The following is a 17,787-nucleotide window of genomic DNA, read 5'->3' as shown; positions in this document are numbered from 1 at the left end:
TACCAATGTCTTCGTGCACACAACTGCAGGAGCCTTCCCTTTCACCCAAGTACATAATAGATAAAATCAGACCCAACTCATGCATTATTCTTACTTCCCCCTTTTTTATTACTCTTCTATGACTTCCTTTTATATTCCTTTTCATTATAATACCATGGTCCGCAAACCATGGGCGGGTCTCAAAACAACTTGAATCTAACAAACTAAGAGGCTTTGACCTTCCTAAAGCACCTTTGACTCCTATCAACTTGTGCTACTCGTTTTGTACTCCTAAAAATGCAAAGACTTTACAATATTTAACAAAACTTAACAAAATTTGACTTAGGGGACTTCGTTCCAACATGCCCGCAACAGAAAGTCGTGACTCGTCCCGAGTCACTCTACTAGTGTTGCCTCAACCTTTGCTTGCAGGCCGTTGAATTCTATCTTCAACGCTTGAAGATCTATTGTTCCCTACGCGACGGCCTGACGAACTTCCTCAACCAATTTCTTCATCATTGGACCTTCAACAACAAGCCCCATGGTTCTTTGTGTCTTCTGCAGAGCTTTTAACTTGCTCTGGGTAGTCTGTGATAGTTTTCTTGCTTCATCGGCCCATGTTTGCATCCTAAATTAAATAATAGAGGCCTTCCGATGTAGCTCATCAATCTGGGCCTGGATGAATTTCACTTCCTGAAGTCTGGTGAACCTTTGCATAGGTGCTAAGGTCCATGATGTCGCTCTGATCTTGTTATGAAACCAGCTCAAGAAAAGATAGAAAAGATAGATCAACGCCTTAGAATTCAGCCTCTTCGAGGGGGCAACCTCCTTTACATTACATAAATGAACAATTCTTCGATGATTCAAATGACAAAACCTCCTTTCTATATATAGGAGTCTAAGGAGTCACAATATAATCCAGCCGACCTAAAAATAATAATATAAAGCCACAAAAATAACAATAGAGGGATTCTATGGGGCACAGTAATAACAATATGGGGGCAATAGGGGCACAACAATATTAATAAGGGGTATAACTACAATAGTAATGGGGTAATCACTAGTATTATAGGGACCCAACATGCCCCTCTCCTTCAAAAAAGTGTTGTCCTCAACGCTTGAGTAGTTCTGGATACTTCTGCATAAAATTCTCATCCTCCCATGTGGAATCTTCAGCGGATAAGTTCTTCCACTTGATAAGATACTCTGAAATTGATCGATTTCGTAGCTGTCGAGTTCTTGTTTCTATGACTGCTTCCGGTTCCAATATAATTTTTCCTTCCTCGTCAAGTTCTGGCAATATTGTTTGAACTGGGAGCTTGTCGCCTATAACCTTCTTTAAACATGAAACATGGAAAACTGGGTGCAATCGAGAAGCTGCAGGAAGCTCCAATTTGTATGCCATAGTACCAATCTTTTGCAACACCTTGTACGGACCATAATACTTTGGTGATAATTTATTATCCTTCTTAGCTTGCTTGAGGGACATTTGCTTATATGGTTGTAGCCGTAGGAATACCCAATCACCTACATCAAAACTTCTTTCACTGCGATGTTGATCTGCCTGTTGTTTCATTCTATTCTGTGCCAACACGAGGTTATCCTTTAAGAGTTGGAGGACTTGTTGTTGATGTTCGATGTGATGTTCCACTGCCTGAACCTTAGAATTTTCTCTTAAATATGATGTGATGGATGGTGGTTGATACCCATAAAGTGCCATAAATGGGGTCATTTTTGTTGCTGTATGGAAGGAAGTGTTATACCACCATTCAGCCAGAGGCAACCATTTGACCCATTGTGTCTGTTTATCAGATACAAAGCAACGAAGATATCCTTCCAAACATTTGTTTACTATCTCAGTTTGCCCATCAGATTGAGGATGATAAGATGAGCTATGAGCTAACTGAGTACCAAGACAAGAAAATAATTCTGTCCAAAAATTTCCAGTGAAAATGGGATCTCTGTCACTTACAATAATCTTTGGGTTTCCATGTAGCTTTTGAATTGTTTCCATAAATGCAGTAGAAACTGTACTGGCTTTAAATGGATGTGATAATGCACAAAAGTGTGCATACTTGGTAAGTCTGTCAACTACCACCATGATGACACTCTTTCCCTCAGACTTGGGTAAACCTGTGATAAAATCCATTGAAACCTCCTCCCAACGTTGGCTTGGAATGGATAAAGGTTGTAATAGACCCGGTGTCTTAATTGTTTCAACTTTATTTTGTTGGCAAACCAAACATTCCGCCACAAACTTTTGAATATCTGATTTAAGGCCATCCCAAAAAAATTCCTTCTTAACCCTGTGGTAAGTTTTTAAAAATCCTGAGTGCCCTCCTAAGGGAGAAGTGTGCAATTCCATAAGAATCTTTTGTTTTAGCTGGGAATTCTTACAGAGGTATAAGCGATCTTTGTACCATAACGAATCATTTTTCCAGCTAAATGTATCAGACGTACTGGAATCTTGTTGTAGCTTTCGAATAAGTGCCCACACTTCTTCGTCATTCTTCCATTCCTCCCTTGCTTCGTTTATCCAATCTGGTTGGATAATAGAAATGGCGCACAACAATGCTTCCACATCCTCATCCTTTCTTGAGAGTGCATCTGCCACCACATTTTGCTTCCCTTTTTTGTAGATGATTTCAAAGTCATAACCCAACATCTTTGTGACCCACTTTTGTTGCTCTTCAGAGGATAATCTTTGTTCTAAAAAGTATTTAAGGCTATCATGATCCGTTTTTACCTTGAAGTGTCTTCCCATTAGGTAGGGTCGCCATTTCTTAAGTGCATGGAGTATTGCCAACATTTCCTTCTCATAAATAGCTTTGCTTAAAAACTTTCCCTTGATTGGACGACTTTCAAAAGCAATGGGTCTTTCATCTTGCATTAGAACAGCACCAATTCCATTTCCTGAAGCATCACATTCCACAATAAAGGTTTTTGTGAAGTCCGGTGTAGCTAAGACCGGTGCTTGGCACATTGCCTCTTTAAGATGTTCAAAGGCCTTTGTTGCTTCCGGAGTCCATGAAAATGCATCTTTCTTCAATAATGTTGTTAGAGGTGCTGCTATTCTCCCATAATTCTTAACAAACTTGCGATAATACCCTGTCAACCCAAGAAATCCTCGCAGATGCTTTATGGATGTGGGGATTTTCCATTCCTTAATGGCTTTAATTTTGCTAGGGTCTACCTTAACTCCTTCATGAGATACAATATGACCCAAATATTCCACCTCCTGGACTCCAAAGAAACATTTGGATCTTTTTGCATATAATTGTTTCTCCTCCAATAGTTGTAGCACCCTGTCAACATGTTCAACATGATCCTTCCAAGACTTGCTGTAGATTAGTATATCATCAAAAAATACTAACACAAATTTTCTAAGGAATGGTTTGAAAATTGAATTCATCAAACCTTGAAATGTTGAAGGTGCATTGGTAAGGCCAAAAGGCATGACCAAAAATTCATAATGACCCTCATGAGTTCTAAATGTTGTTTTCGGAATGTCTTCAATCTTCATTCTGATTTGATGATATCCTGAACGAAGATCCAACTTGGTGAAGTAAATTGATCCATGCAATTCATCCAGTAATTCATCAATGACAGGAATGGGGAACTTATCTTTAATAGTGAGCTTGTTGAGCTCCCTATAATCCGGACACATGCGCCATGATCCATCCTTCTTGTGCACCAATACTACTGGAGCAGAGAAAGAACTTTGACTCGGTTGAATTATACCAGCCTCTAGCATTTCTGCAACCATACGTTCAATTTCACTCTTTTGGACATAGGGATATCTGTACGGCCTGATGTTTGGAGGAACACTTCCTGGAATCAGATGAATAGCATGATCATGATCACGCATAGGTGGGAGACCTTTGGGAGTCTCAAATACCTTGGAATGATTGTCCAGGACTTTTTGGAGATCTGGAGAAATAGATGATTCGATGTGGAAACATCTAGCGAACATAATTGTGCAATTACACCTCTTTGCTCCTTTTTTAGAAGCTTTGTCATACCATTAGAGCTGATTATCTTTCCTGGTTTCCCTGCAATACCCCTTAATTCAACTTCCTTTCCTTCCGTAGAAAATTTCATGAAAAGTTCTTGAAAATTAAAAGCTATTGTACCCAAGGATTGTAGCCATTGGACTCCTAGTACAACATCAACACCTCCCATTGGAATGGAAAGCATTGGGCTAGTCAATACATATTCTCCCATGGATAGCTTGATATTATGGCACTTTCCAGAGCAATTTATTGTTCCTCCATTTGCAATCATCACTTGACACTCTGGTGCTGGATATAGGAAGCAATTCAATTCTTTTGCTACCCTACAATGAATAAAATTGTGGGTGCTTCCTGAATCAATCAACACTATTACCTTTTTCTTCTTGATTTGTCCTTCTATCTTGATGGTTTGAGGAGTGGTAATTCCCGCCAATGCATTACAAGATATGGTCGGATTTATTTGTTCTTCATCTAGGCTTTGTTCCTGGAGTATATCCTCTTCTTTTGACCTTTCTTGCTCCTTTTCTTCTTCCTCTTCACAATCTATGTAGAATAATTTCTTCTCAGCACACTTATGACCTTTAGTGTATTTGCTATCACAACTGTAACAAAGCCCTTTTGCTCTTTTTTCTTCCAATTGTTGTGGTGTCAACCTTATAGGTTGTGGAAGACTAGGGGCAACAACATTCCGTCTTTATAGTTGTGAGTGGTATGCTTCCTGGTTGCCATAATTTTGCTTTCCATTTTTCTTGCTAACCTGAATGCCTTCTCTAATGAATCAGGTTCCCAAAGGCGAACATCATGTTGGATATTATCCTTTAAAGACCCTATGAACACATCAATCCTATGCTCCTCTGGAATATCTTTTACCCTTATGTTCAATTTTTGGAACTCCTCAATGTGCTCCATTATTGAACCCTTTTGTTTGAGACTTATCAATTGGCTAAAAAAAGTGTTGCTTTTTGTATCCTCATAATGTGCTATCAATTCTTCCGTAAAAATTGCCCAAGTGATAAATTGTTTACGAGAGAAAAGCCATTGATACCATACAAACTGATTTGGTTCCAAATATAAAGTTGCCATACGTACCTTTTGTGTGTTTTGCACATTATTGAGATCGAAGAACTGCTCCATCTGTAATATCCATGTGGCGGGATCCTTGCCATCAAACTTCCTCATATCGATTTTTGGAATATGGTGAGTCTTCGATCCAACATTAGAGTCTATGATATCATGATTAACATTTCTTTTGTTCGCATCATGAGTTTCCTTTACTACCTTTTCACCATTAGTAAGTATTTCTTGTAGAAAATTTGTCAAATCTGTCTTCATATCTGTCATGCCTGTCTTCAAGTTTGTGTTCAAATATACATTCAATTCTTCCATATCAGTCTTCAAATTTGTCTTCCAATCATCCATCTTAGCTTCCACACCCTTTATCTTAGATTCCATGCCATTTATCTTAGCTTCTGTTAGCTTTTGTGAGCGTGACATTTGTTGCACTTGTTCTTGTAATTTTGATATATCATGTAGCATTTCTTCCTCTTCTTCATGAGTCATGCTAGAGCTTTCAGGTTCCTTACTAGGTGTTTGCATTTTCTTTCCTCGGGGCATCAGTTACCGATAATAATGCTTTACTATGCCCTTTGAATTCCTTCAAACCAAGCTTACGCAAAAAATTAAAAAAAAAAAAAAACCACACCTTTTTTCACTTTGTAGAAGCCTGATATTGAATCTGATGTATCTCTGTAATTTCATATCCTCCAGTTCTGAAATTGCGATATGCAGTAGCTTTCTGTGTCCTCTTTCCAATGCCACAAGTCTGACCGAATTTGGATTCTCCAAAGAAGATTTATGTGAAATCTCCCACAGTGACTTGATTATAGACTAGTTCAGTAGAGCGAACTTGTACGACGTGCCACGAGTCACTGTTTCGACCTTTGGATCTAAAAAATACATACAAGAAACTACAGTCCGTCCTCTTTCTGTACCTTCTTACGAAATTTCAATCCGATCCCAGAGAGAAAGTTATGACGATTTTCCCTAGGTCACCTGTTTGGAATGTAATTCAGGAGTCTGCAAAAAGACCAACTTCCTCAGATCATATCTCCACAAATATAGCACAAAAAGCTCTGAAATTCGGACCCAAGGTTCAGCGCGATTTCTTCTCAAATGGGTTTTTTTTTCAACTTCTGAAACGTTGCAGAAAAAAAGTTATAGCGAAAATGCCACGATGACCTGTTTGGAGCAGCGAAACCCTAGAATCCAAAGCTCTGATACCAAATGTTATGAAACCAGCTCAAGAAAAGATAGAAAAGATAGATCAACGCCTTAGAATTCAGCCTCTTCGAGGGGGAAACCTCCTTTACATTACATAAATGAACAATTCTTCGATGATTCAAATGACAAAACCTCCTTTCTATATATAGGAGTCTAAGGAGTCACAATATAATCCAGCCGACCTAACAATAATAATATAAAGCCACAAAAATAACAATAGAGGGATTCTATGGGGCACAGTAATAACAATATGGGGGAAATAGGGGCACAACAATATTAATAAGGGGTATAACTACAATAGTAATGGGGTAATCACTAGTATTATAGGGACCCAACAGATCTCATCAAATGACACATGATTTTCGTGGATGTCTGCTTTGATCATCTTCAAGTGTGGATTCTCCTGTAGTGAGGTCCACATCTCCATTGTATGCTCAAACAATTGGTTGCAGTCCTTGACTGCGGCTTCCAAAGTGGTCACATCTACTTTAATAATAGACTTGCGCTTCTCTTAGAATTTCGGCAAAGTGGTTGGATGCAACCTCAGTTGAAGCTCTGAAATCAACAACTGTAGCTCAAACCATACCTTTCCAATTTCTTCCTTGGATTCCTTCACCATAGTAGCTAACTTGTAAATTTTCTCCGCTAAGGTCACGTTCGCTGGAATTTGGAGCTCAGGGAGCTCACTGCACACTTGGGTAAGGGATGCCTCTAGCTGTTGATTTCACTGCATCACCTTGTCGCTAGCCTACAAGGCCTGTGCTTTCTTGGCAAAAATGCGTTGATTGTTAGTTTTTACCTCGTTGATAATCAACAATGCTCATTTCTCCTCGATGCAGAGCTCATCTAAAACTCCTTGGTGTAGCTCATGCAAGGTCTGGATAGGCAGTGCTACAAGGTTGATACTTAGATTCTTCTAATACTGTTCACGCTCCTAGTCTTTGACTGTCTCAAATTGGAGAGAGCTCCCTAGTAGTTACACTACTTGGAGCTCGGATGTGATTTCTACAATGGTACTAAATTCAAGCACGCTTGCTTGATCCCCTCTCACTTGTCCCACGCTCACCTGGATCACCCCTTCCTAGACCTGCAATTCCTTTAGGCCCTATTGTACTTTATCCAATACCTGGTGGTACTAGACTCTAGTCCTCGATGTGTCCCCATATAGTTTCAATGGCGGAGCAAACAACATCACCTATCTCATCAAGGTCTCCCTTCATGAGGACCAATGGTGTCATACTCGTAGACTTATCGCACTTCTGCTTCTGCGAGGTCCCGTGGAACTACACTTTTGCCTTTTCTTGATCCTAAAGGGGGAGTTTAAGTACTCTAATTTGAGATAGGGGTCTGCGCCCCCTTCCTCTTCATATGTGGTTTCAACCTCAACATTGGTGTGATCTATCTCAGGTTCCTGGAGGTCAATCGTGACCTATGATGTTGCTTCTTTCGCAAATTTTTCCTTTTGTGCTTCTTTCTCTTTTGTAGAAGCCCTTTCCTTCTGCGCTTCCTTCTCTTTTATAGAATCCTTTTCCTTCTCTGCTTCCTTTTTTTTTTAGAAGCCTTTTGTGCTTCTTTTTCTTTCGTAGAAGCCTTTTGTGCTTCTTTTCCTTTATCTTTCTTGGCCATTGTTGGAGCTGCCATTTTCCCTGTATCTCCTTCTACAACCTTACTTGTTCCTGTAGCTTCGCCAGATGGGATGAGCCAATCACTCGTCCATTTGGTGATGGCCCCCATAATTTCATCCTCTATGACCAAATATGGCAACTTGTGCCATGTTCCTGTGGCATCCTTCTTCATGCGTATGGACAGATTGTGAAAATCTGCTTTGAAATCTGCGATATTTGCGTACTGCGCATGTAGGCTTAGTGAAAACCGTGATCTTTGGTTGATCACCATTAACAAATCTGACTCAAACAATACCCATAACATTTTGGTTTCAATAATATGTTCGAGATCCTTCATCACCCAATGAGGCAAATTTTGCAGCCTCACACAAGTCTGGATCCGACATTAGGAATTGGCTATCCTTAGGTGTCCTCCAGACTACCAACGTGATCAATAGAAGTAACCACATGTAGTGGAACACCTTTCCATCCTCTTGGGCTTCACGAAATCCCTCCAGGAAATCGTGACAAAGGTACTTTTCCCGATTGAATTGGACCCCTTGGCTGCACTACGTAGCTAATGATACCACTGGTGTTGACACTTCATTGGAACGACACTTCCTTATTATCTTTCCTACCAAATATGTGCAAAAAACTGCATAACTCCATCTGATATGGAGCTAATGGCGTAGCCGCATCACTTCTTCACCAACCCGAAGTTGCTCATCTGATCCGTGAGCTTCTTCTCCTATGACTTCCCCACAAAATCGTCTGTGGGGTTCACAACCTAATAAGGTAACAAGGTGATTATGTGGACGAGTATATTGCCAATTGGAATGGGCCCTCCTACCCAGAGGCACCCATCATGAACCAGTCCCAATAATTGACGCGCACAGATAGTATTAATTATGTTGTGGCTAAAGTGTGGGACCCACAACATATTGAGTAATCCTGTGTGCTCAATTTTGGCTCCCCACTTCATTGGCTCAAGCCTCGTGACACCCGCCTCCTCGTAGTAAACCGATTTCAAGTATTTTTGGGGTTCTGACTTCGGAAACGTCGCATGATCACCTAGATCCTAGTCCTCCATCTTCAGAAATGGTACCCGGGCCAACAACTCACCTTCAACAGGTACTTCCTCCGAAAACAATGGCATGAATACCCTATATTTCAATGAGTCAGGGTCCTTAGTGACCTTGGGAGTGGATTTTCTAGGGGGTACATAAGGTGGTAGCCGAGTAATTGGCACTGCTTCCTCTGCGTCGATATCTTCAACCCCCATAGTCAATTCTTCTTTGTCTAGGTCCACAGGTTCCGTCGATAGCTTGCTTTTATCCATTTGACCCTTCTATCTAACCTCAGTTGGATTTTTGCATGACGATTGCCGAACCAAAGCTTGTTGTGGCTTCTTTTGCTTCTTCTCCCTCCCGCAGAGGCAATAGGTTTTGGCCTCGACAACCTAGGCGTTGTGGTAGGGACTGGTGGTGTTGCAGTCATTTTGTCAATGCTCTCCCATAATAGTTTCTTCTGACACTTAGACAAATCTTCCTTAAACCCAAGCCCCTTCTGCAGAAACTCCTCTACTTGCCAATATCGTCCAAACATGCAACAATCATCTTGGCTCAATTAAGGTGTAAAATCTCAAGGCAATCTCTTTGGAAGTAAAGTGTTCGAATGTGGAGTGAGATGTTGTATTTATAGCCCTTTTTGAATTCAAATCCATTGATTCCCTCCAAATATCCTTCATTAATGCTCTTTTGGTGGCAGATTTCCAAAGATATGCTCCTTAAATGCTTCCTCCCCGCTCCCTTTAACAGAAAAATAGCCATCCAATCACCTACAGTGTTTTCAATGACCACTTTCTGGGGAGGTTGCATGGGACCCACCTTGCTAACACAGCTCCTTCGTCGTAGCTCCCGTCTGTGCCTTTCTCCTAACCATTGTGCAACCCAATCTCTTTGCCAATCTTTCCTCCCGGTAGCATAGTTTATAGTCCTACCCTTTCTTGCAATTTCCTGAAGTACTAAGACTGTCCTACATCCATGTAGTCATTGCGCAGGTGTGGGATCGCTCTAGTACAACTTGAACTAGCTCCCCATTCAGCTTCGCGAGCTAAACTACACCCTCATCCATAATCTCTTTGACGATGTATGGTACCAACCAATGCGTCTGAAACTTTCCTCGAAACATAGTAAACTTGCTATCATACATCAGCACTAAATATCCATTTTTAAAGGTGCACTGCTTAATGTGGCAATTATGCCATGCCTTTTCTCGACCCTTCTACACCTGATGATGAAAGCCTGCCAAGAAGAAATCTTCTTCTATCTCAAGTATCTATGCAAGGCATTCTTCCATTATATCCCGATATTCCATCTCTGTGACTACAATAATCCTCAAACTAGGCACTATGTACTCCATTGGCATCACCGCTTCTTGTCCATAAACTAGTCAAAATGGTGTCTATCCAGTCAACTTCTTATAGGTAGTTCTATATGCCCAATTAATAACTAGTATGCGCACATCCCAATCGTTCCTATTCGCATTGCAGATCTTTGTCAAAGCATTCTCCAAGATATTATTGAAAGCTTCAACTGTTCCATTTGCTTGAGGATGATAGGGTGTGATTTTCTGATGATACATATGGAATTCTTTAAGCAAAGAAGTAATCATTTCAATCAATAAATGCAAACCCTTGTCGCTCATCAAAATATTAGGACAACCAAACCTAGACAAAATATATTCAAATATAAACTTCGTAGTTGTAGCTGCACTGCAATCCTTCGCAGGTTGTGCCTCAGCCCACCTAGTCAAGTATTCTATTGCTGTGATGATGTAGCTTGCTCCTGTCTTCTTTCTTGGTGGATGAATAGGTACTACAAAATCTATTTCCCATTTGTCAAATGCTTGTAATGAGACTTGTGGGTTCAAAGTCAATCCATCCCTCTGCGATAGCTTCTCGATCATTTAACATACATCACATGCTGTACAATACTCCTTGGAATATTTTTGCACAGTTTTCCACCACAACCCAGGGCGCAGGATCTTCTGCACAGTCGCTCTTCTAGCATAATGTCCTCCATCAACTCCTCCATCTGCGTCAGCGAGGATACTTTTTCTTTCATAATCTGGTACATACCTATGTAGAACTTCATCTGAGTCCATTTTATACAAGTTCCCTGCAATTACGGAGAAGTCTGCGGCCCTGACCACCAATTCCTTCTTCTGCTGCGTCGTATATCCTTCAGGGGCTACACATGTAAACAATAATTGGATGATATCCACAAAATTTTTATCTGCAATGCGCATAACAAAGAGCTGCACATCAGGCAATCCTTCATCAAGACTTGTAGGTTCTTCTCCATTCTCAATCCACGAAAGTTGATCGAGTCCAACATTTAATCTCCCTGGCTTCACAATTAATTTGAAGTTGTGCTCCTGAAATAGTAGTAACCACCTACAAATCCCCCCCCCCACAACACAGGCTTGTTGACCAGGTACTTCAAAGTTGAATGATCTTTATACATTTTGAAGTGCGCACCCAATAGATAATGTCTAAACTTCTGGAGCGCATATACCATCGCCAATATTTCGCGTTCCATGGTTGAGTAATTCTTCTCAGCATTAGATAGTTTTCTACTTGCAAATGCAATCGGGTGGTCGATATCACCTGCACCTGGTTGGGTTAAAAATTCTCCTAATGCTATGTACGACGCATCCACATGGACATGGAATTATTTCTTCCAATCAGGGAATACTGGAATAGTTGTTGTAACCATCTTTTCCTTCAAAACATCTAAGTTTTTCTGGAAATCATCATCCCAACAAAATGTCGCATCTTTCTTCAATAATTTCTCCATGGGTGTAGTGATCTGTACATATGCCTTAATGAACTTTCTGTATTATCCTGTATGGCCCAATGTTGCGTGCAACTATTTGACATTTCGCGGAGGCTCCAAATTGATAATCACTGCAATTTTAGCAGGGTCCACCATCAACCCTTTCTTACAATCAATGTGGCCTAAAAGTATCCCATATGGTACACAAAATGTGCACTTGTTGAGATTTAGGGAGATCTGATACTTTCTACAAGTATCCAACTATAGGCAAATACTTGAAACATGCTTTTTAACTAACCCAAACACCATCCAATCATTAAAGAAGACCTCCAAATTTTTTTGAATAAATTCCTTAAAGGCTATGACTACCACCCTAGAAAAAATCACAAGGGCATTCTTAAGTCCAAAGATAATAACTATATACTAAAAAGAGCCCCATTCTATGGCAAAGGTAGTCTTACTTCAATCTACTGGTGTGATCTTGATCTAGTGATATCCTGAGAATCCATCTGTGAAATAGTATGCTTCTTGACCACCAACGTTTTCCAAAACTTCATCTGTGAATGACGTAGGGAATGGATCATGTACACAAGCATCGTTCAACTTCCTTAGATATATGCAGATCCAGATTTCACCCTTTGTCTTCTTCTCCTGAACCACCATAGGACTAACCCAGTTTGATTCTTCTATAGGCTCAATAATTCCTGCTGTGAGCATCTTATCCAATTCTTCATGCAATTTTCTTTGTATTTATGATTAAATCGATGTGGGTGCTGCTTTACTGGCTTCACATATGGCTTAAGATTGATATTCATAATGCCTATATCACCTAATATCCCTTTTAAATTAGAGAACTTTGTTGGAAACAAGCCTTGATATTCCTGCAATAAATCCATGACCTTGTCAACTATGTCCTCATCCTAGTAATTGCCTATATTCGAAAACTTTCGCTGTGCTTCCAACCCAATGTTCACTTGCTTGGTCTTCAATGGTTTTGAAATTTCAGGAACCCTTATCTTAGGCCGAACAACTTTGCACCGTCCCTCTATGGTGAGCTCCAATATTGTAGCAATAACGCTGCAACTCTTGGGGCTTCCTTCTTTACTTTTATCAATCTGGTAGTTCGTAACAAACTTGGAAGCGACGGTGCTGTATGCACAAGTACTAGCTCGTACTGCAAGCTGTCACTTGATCCGCTGGCGCAAGTTCACTAGGAGCTTAAGCCAACTTCTATGAGTTCTCAGAAGAAGCTTTAACTGTGATGAAAGGAAACTAACTCTACCGGGGCTATTCTATTGGCAGAAAGAGAAAGAAAACTGAAATGAAACGCAAACCCTAACAAACCCTAGCAAACCCTAGTTGTGTAAGAAAAGAGATGGAAACTACTGAAATGGGTGCCATTGATTACTGAAAAGGAAAATTTCATTTATTCAAGCTACTTCTGAAGAGAAATGAGAAGAAATCATCTTTTTGTAATTTTGAGTATTTTTATGTGGAATTATTATGCTTATGATTTGACTGGTTGTGACTGTGCAAAGGTTTGGTGGCAAAGGAAGATGGAGTTGGCTTTTGCAGATGGTGAGGAAGGTGTGGAGAGGTCCTAAGAAGCCCCTAGTACCCTTCTGAAGACTTCCATTGCAATCAGACTTCGAAAAATCACTCACAGGAACTTCTATAGGAGGTTGCAGGGGATCTACAGGAGGTTCTACAGGAGGATATACAGGAGGAGGCCAAAAGTGGCTTTTGGAGATTTGAAGGTGGAAAAATGATGGGAAAGGGGAAATGAAGGCTGGATGAAGGTGTTGAGGGGTCTATAACTTGTCAAGGAATATCAAGGCTGAAGGAGATGGTTGGATTTGTTCAAAGGGCAAAAGAGCAACTTTATGGAAAAACGCAGAAATTAGGGCAGATTGGCGAAATGTGGTGAATGAGTGGGGAAATCTTGAGAGATGAACTGGTACAGGTTGTTTTATGGAGGAATGATAAGCTAGAATGTTCTACAAGAGAGTTGCACTTACTTCTCAAAACTGACCAAAGCGAAAACCGAAAAATAGAGTTTTGTCTATCTTAACCTAATTCTGACCTAAAACCAGAAAAATGCTGAACAATACTTTATGAAAAAAAAATTATGCGAGAAAACCATGGTAAATGAATAGCAAATGATCTAAGCATGTGAATCCAAACTAATATCAACTTCTCCAACTCGAAATCATACACTAGTAGTTGCATTGGAAGAGCAAAAACTGTGTTTTTAGTGGCAGCAATAGTGCCTTGACCTCAAATCATGGTCCCAAGGAGGGAGAAAGGAGATCAAGACCTACTGGTGGCCTTTTTGGATCTTTTTCTGTTACTGCAGCAAACTACTTAAGCAACTTGAAGCAAAAAAAACTATTCTAACCATCAAAAGCAAACTAATCCAATGAAGTAAAATGAGTATATGCAATAGAAATTAACTCATGAATGGAAACAGAGCATATAAGTACACAAAGGAGGTGCTGGGAAACTTGGGTTGGGCCCTGACCCAAGAGCTTCAGCCCTCTGGAAGAAAAATCAGTGCTGGCTCAAAAATTCATTCATCTTCATTATAAAAAATAACAGTTACATCACTAAAAAATTGTCTCAAAAAGAGCTTGAAAATGAGCTGAGTACAATGCTGCACCAAAGTGCGAAAATAGAATAAGAAATGGATAACCTACTGAGGCTTGAAGCTTTCTTATTTATACAAATAGGGACTCCCAGTAGTACTCCTAAACTTAAGGAGCTCGACTGCCTAGAACTGAAGAAAATAGCAGCCCTACTTGACTTGCTCGGCTGCCCCTTGGAATCATCAATGTGGGCCTGTGTACTCTGAGCTGCTGATGGAGAATTTGAGGAAGGGGTAATTAATGAAGAAGACACCCCTCCTACAAGTCCTCCTCCTTGTTTCCTTGAGTTTGGCTGCTATATGATCATGATTTCCTCGTCTTTGTCCAAAATTGTCCCAAAAAATTTGCAATAAACATTCATTAGACTATATGGCAAAGTGACTATCCCCATTCACTCTATTGACATAAATATATTAAAAAACATGCACAAAACTATTGAGAATAGTGGATTAAATGAAAATAATAGGCAGAATGAGCCCATATAGTTACCCATTTCTGGGGCTCATCATCACCCCCTGCTGAATGGGTTGCTCATCCTCTGAGAAACTAATCCATCTCTTCATCTTTAATAGCTCTAACAGATTCCTTGACATCCCAAGCCTCTGATGTGATGTCTTCCTCTCTATCATGGAAGCCTGCTTTCCTGTCCACTTCCTCCCATTGTTTCTGATCTTCCTCCTCCTTAACTCCTTCCAACAGTCCTAATTGTAGTGGAGGACTGAACTTAAGACCAATCCAGTTGGCTTTCAAGCTTTGCATTGAGTGTTTGTATAGGGGTACTCTCCTCATGGCCTCCCTCATCCTGTTTGGGGAGTGGTACTCCCTGATCTTAAGCTATGTGGCAATGTATTCCACCTTCTCATGCATGCATGAAGGCAGTCATTGCCAAACAATCTCTCCATATGTTCAAAATGAGCAATAGCTTGTGCTTGCCTATCAACATAATCAGGGAGAACTTGGGGATTGGCTGCAAGGTGTTCATCGGCATAGATGAGAGCTAATGGTTCTGTTGGTTCTGCCCTTATCATCAGGGGCTCACTTAGCTCTTTTGCCATTATCTTCTAAATTTCCACTGCTCTCTTTTCCTCATGGCTCATCCAAGAAGCCATAGCCATTAGCTGTAAGTCTTCCAATGTCACATTTGGATCCCACAAATTCATGTCAGGAAGTGCCATGTTGTGTAGGTAGAATTCTGCTAGCCTTGCTTTTTCCTCGGCTGAACTATGATCACATAACCCATAAACTGACCATAATCTTGAAATGGGATTGTGCCCCTCTGGGCCAATGTTTTAATCTAGAATTGGAGCCACTAGTCTTTGAGATATAGTGCATAGGATTTAGTTGGTTGTCTACACTACAGGGCCTCCATTGCCCAGCTGGCCATGCAGGCTAGCTGGGCTTCCTTTTCCTGCAACTTCTTTTTCAAAAGCAGCACTTCAGTTGCTACCTGAGATTCTCTTTCTTGCTGCTATTTCATTAGCGTTTCAATATTTGTTTGTGGTTCTTCTTCTTGTTGCTATTTCTCTGCTGCCTCACTATCTGCCTGGGGTCCCTCTTGTTGTTGCTGTCCTTCCAAGATTGGCAGCTTACCTCCCCCTTGAGGTTCCCGTTCCTGTAACTGCTTTTTTAATAGTTCATTTTCTTCCTGTAGTTGAGCTCTTCTGATGCTCTGTGTGTGCCTTACCATGCTCAACTCCTTGCTCATCTCTCTCAACTTGTTTTCCATGTGCCCTATATCTTTGACTCCTTTGGATTTAGCAATTTGCATCCAGGTGTGGGTCCTAACCCTTTATTTTTCTAGTTCGAAGAAAAGAGGCATAGTGAAATTTTGTGGGATGATCTACCCACTCTCCAGAAGATTGTAATAGGAGCCTAAGTTAGGTTGAGGTCTAGTTCTGGTATTTCTTTTGCCTTACCTTCCTCTTGGGATTGTTCCTCTGCCTTCTTTTCTAGTTTTTCAGTTTCTTTGAGCTTGGCCAGTGTCTCCTGTAGAGAGGTTTGTGCCTCCTGTAGGACTGCCTTAGAGTCCATCAATTTGATCCTTTCCTTCCAGGTGGAGGTCTTGGGACTCCCTCTCTTGTAGGTGATGGAGATTTTGGAGGGGGATTCCTCCTTTGTCACAGTAGGTGCATCCTCAATGATAATGGGTTTCTTTGTTTATGGCTGGGGCTTGCCCACCTTGATTCTGGTGCTCCTCCTGGCTTTGAAATACATTGATTTCTGTCTTTTTCTTTTTCCCTTTTGCTTAGCTGGAGTGCTTAATGCAGCAAGCATAGCTGCTGCTTCCCTTGCCAGTGTTTCAGGGGATATTTCTTCCTACTGTTTTTCTTCTTCACCCTCGGCAGTTTTACCTGTGTCTGCTATTTCTGTTTTGGTTTCTGCTATCTCAGGTATTGTTTTCTCCTTTTCCTGCTGAGTTTCTGCCTTTCCAGTGGCAGTCTTATTTTGAGCTGTCTTGGTCTTCTTTTTCTCAGCTTTTGTCCTCTTTCTCTTTTCTGCTCTTGATGTTGTTTCCTTCTCTGCCTTAGGTTTGACTGTGGTTGTGTCCTTTTTCTCTTCTTCTCTCTGTTTTTCCTCTGTTTCTTCTTCTACTTGAATATCTTGTGCTTCCTCATGGATTTCCTTTTCAAGCTCCTCTGTCTGCTCCTCCTCTTCACTGTCGGATGGACTAAGTTCATTTGTGAGAGTTTTTATGTCGTCCTCCCTAGTCATATTCCGGAAAATTTCCCAGGCTATAGGGATGGTGTATGTGTGGAGGGAATCCTCTACCAATAATTTAATGAGGCCATGGTGGGCCAGCTGGTCTGGGACCCCTGCATTCAGTTTGGTGCCACACTCTATGTCACACGGAATCTGTCAAGGGTGCGGACACGACTGACCTTCCTAGAAGTCTAAGACATTCTAATGACAAACAAGACAAAATGGAGTGATCTTTCTCTAAATACACCTTTTACAACATGAAAACTACAAGTGTTTAGGCTTACCTTATTCCAAAACGCTGTTGTTGAAGTCCGTTCTTGACGATCCGGATGAGCTCCTCCTTCAAGTCAATTCCTGCAACCACAAACAATCAAACAATTACCAAGCACTTGCATTTCATATAATAAAACATATATTCAACATGCAGACCAAGGAACACATGAAATAACTCATTAACACAAGCTATTGAGAAAAATAAACCAGTTTGTATTAATAACGAAACAAAGAAACTCTTACAACCTGGCCTTGGTGTTGTGCAAGTTCCTCCCAGGGTCCATCAAGGGTTTTCCTCTACTTTGACAAAGCTCACCCTCTCCCAAGTAGAATCAAGTGAAGACAATCTCTCCTCACAAAGGCTCTAATGGAAGACCTAAATCCTGCAGCATTTACCCAAAGAAAATGTATAGCTCCAACCTCTTCTCCTTCTGGCTCAATGCCTTTATTTATA

At 40.7% G+C, this 17,787-nt stretch overlaps 1 protein-coding gene across 1 annotated transcript in view; it reads right to left on the bottom strand.

Annotated features, from left to right (window-relative positions):
* Positions 1-17,072, bottom strand: part of LOC149208017 (uncharacterized) — a 56,873-nt gene extending 39,801 nt beyond the window's left edge. The window contains 2 exon segments of the mRNA XM_089398218.1: positions 10,853-11,283; positions 16,712-17,072. Coding sequence (XP_089254344.1) covers positions 10,853-11,283; positions 16,712-17,072 — 792 coding nt within the window.
* Positions 17,073-17,787: the final 715 nt, after the last annotated feature.

The sequence above is a fragment of the Pinus tabuliformis genome, chromosome 1_2 (genome assembly GCF_031772625.1).
Source record: "Pinus tabuliformis cultivar Carrire ecotype Pingquan chromosome 1_2, CPIR1, whole genome shotgun sequence".
NCBI lineage: Eukaryota > Viridiplantae > Streptophyta > Pinopsida > Pinales > Pinaceae > Pinus > Pinus tabuliformis.
The sequence above is the reverse complement of the archived record's forward strand: the minus strand, read 5'-3'. Positions and strand labels throughout refer to the sequence as shown.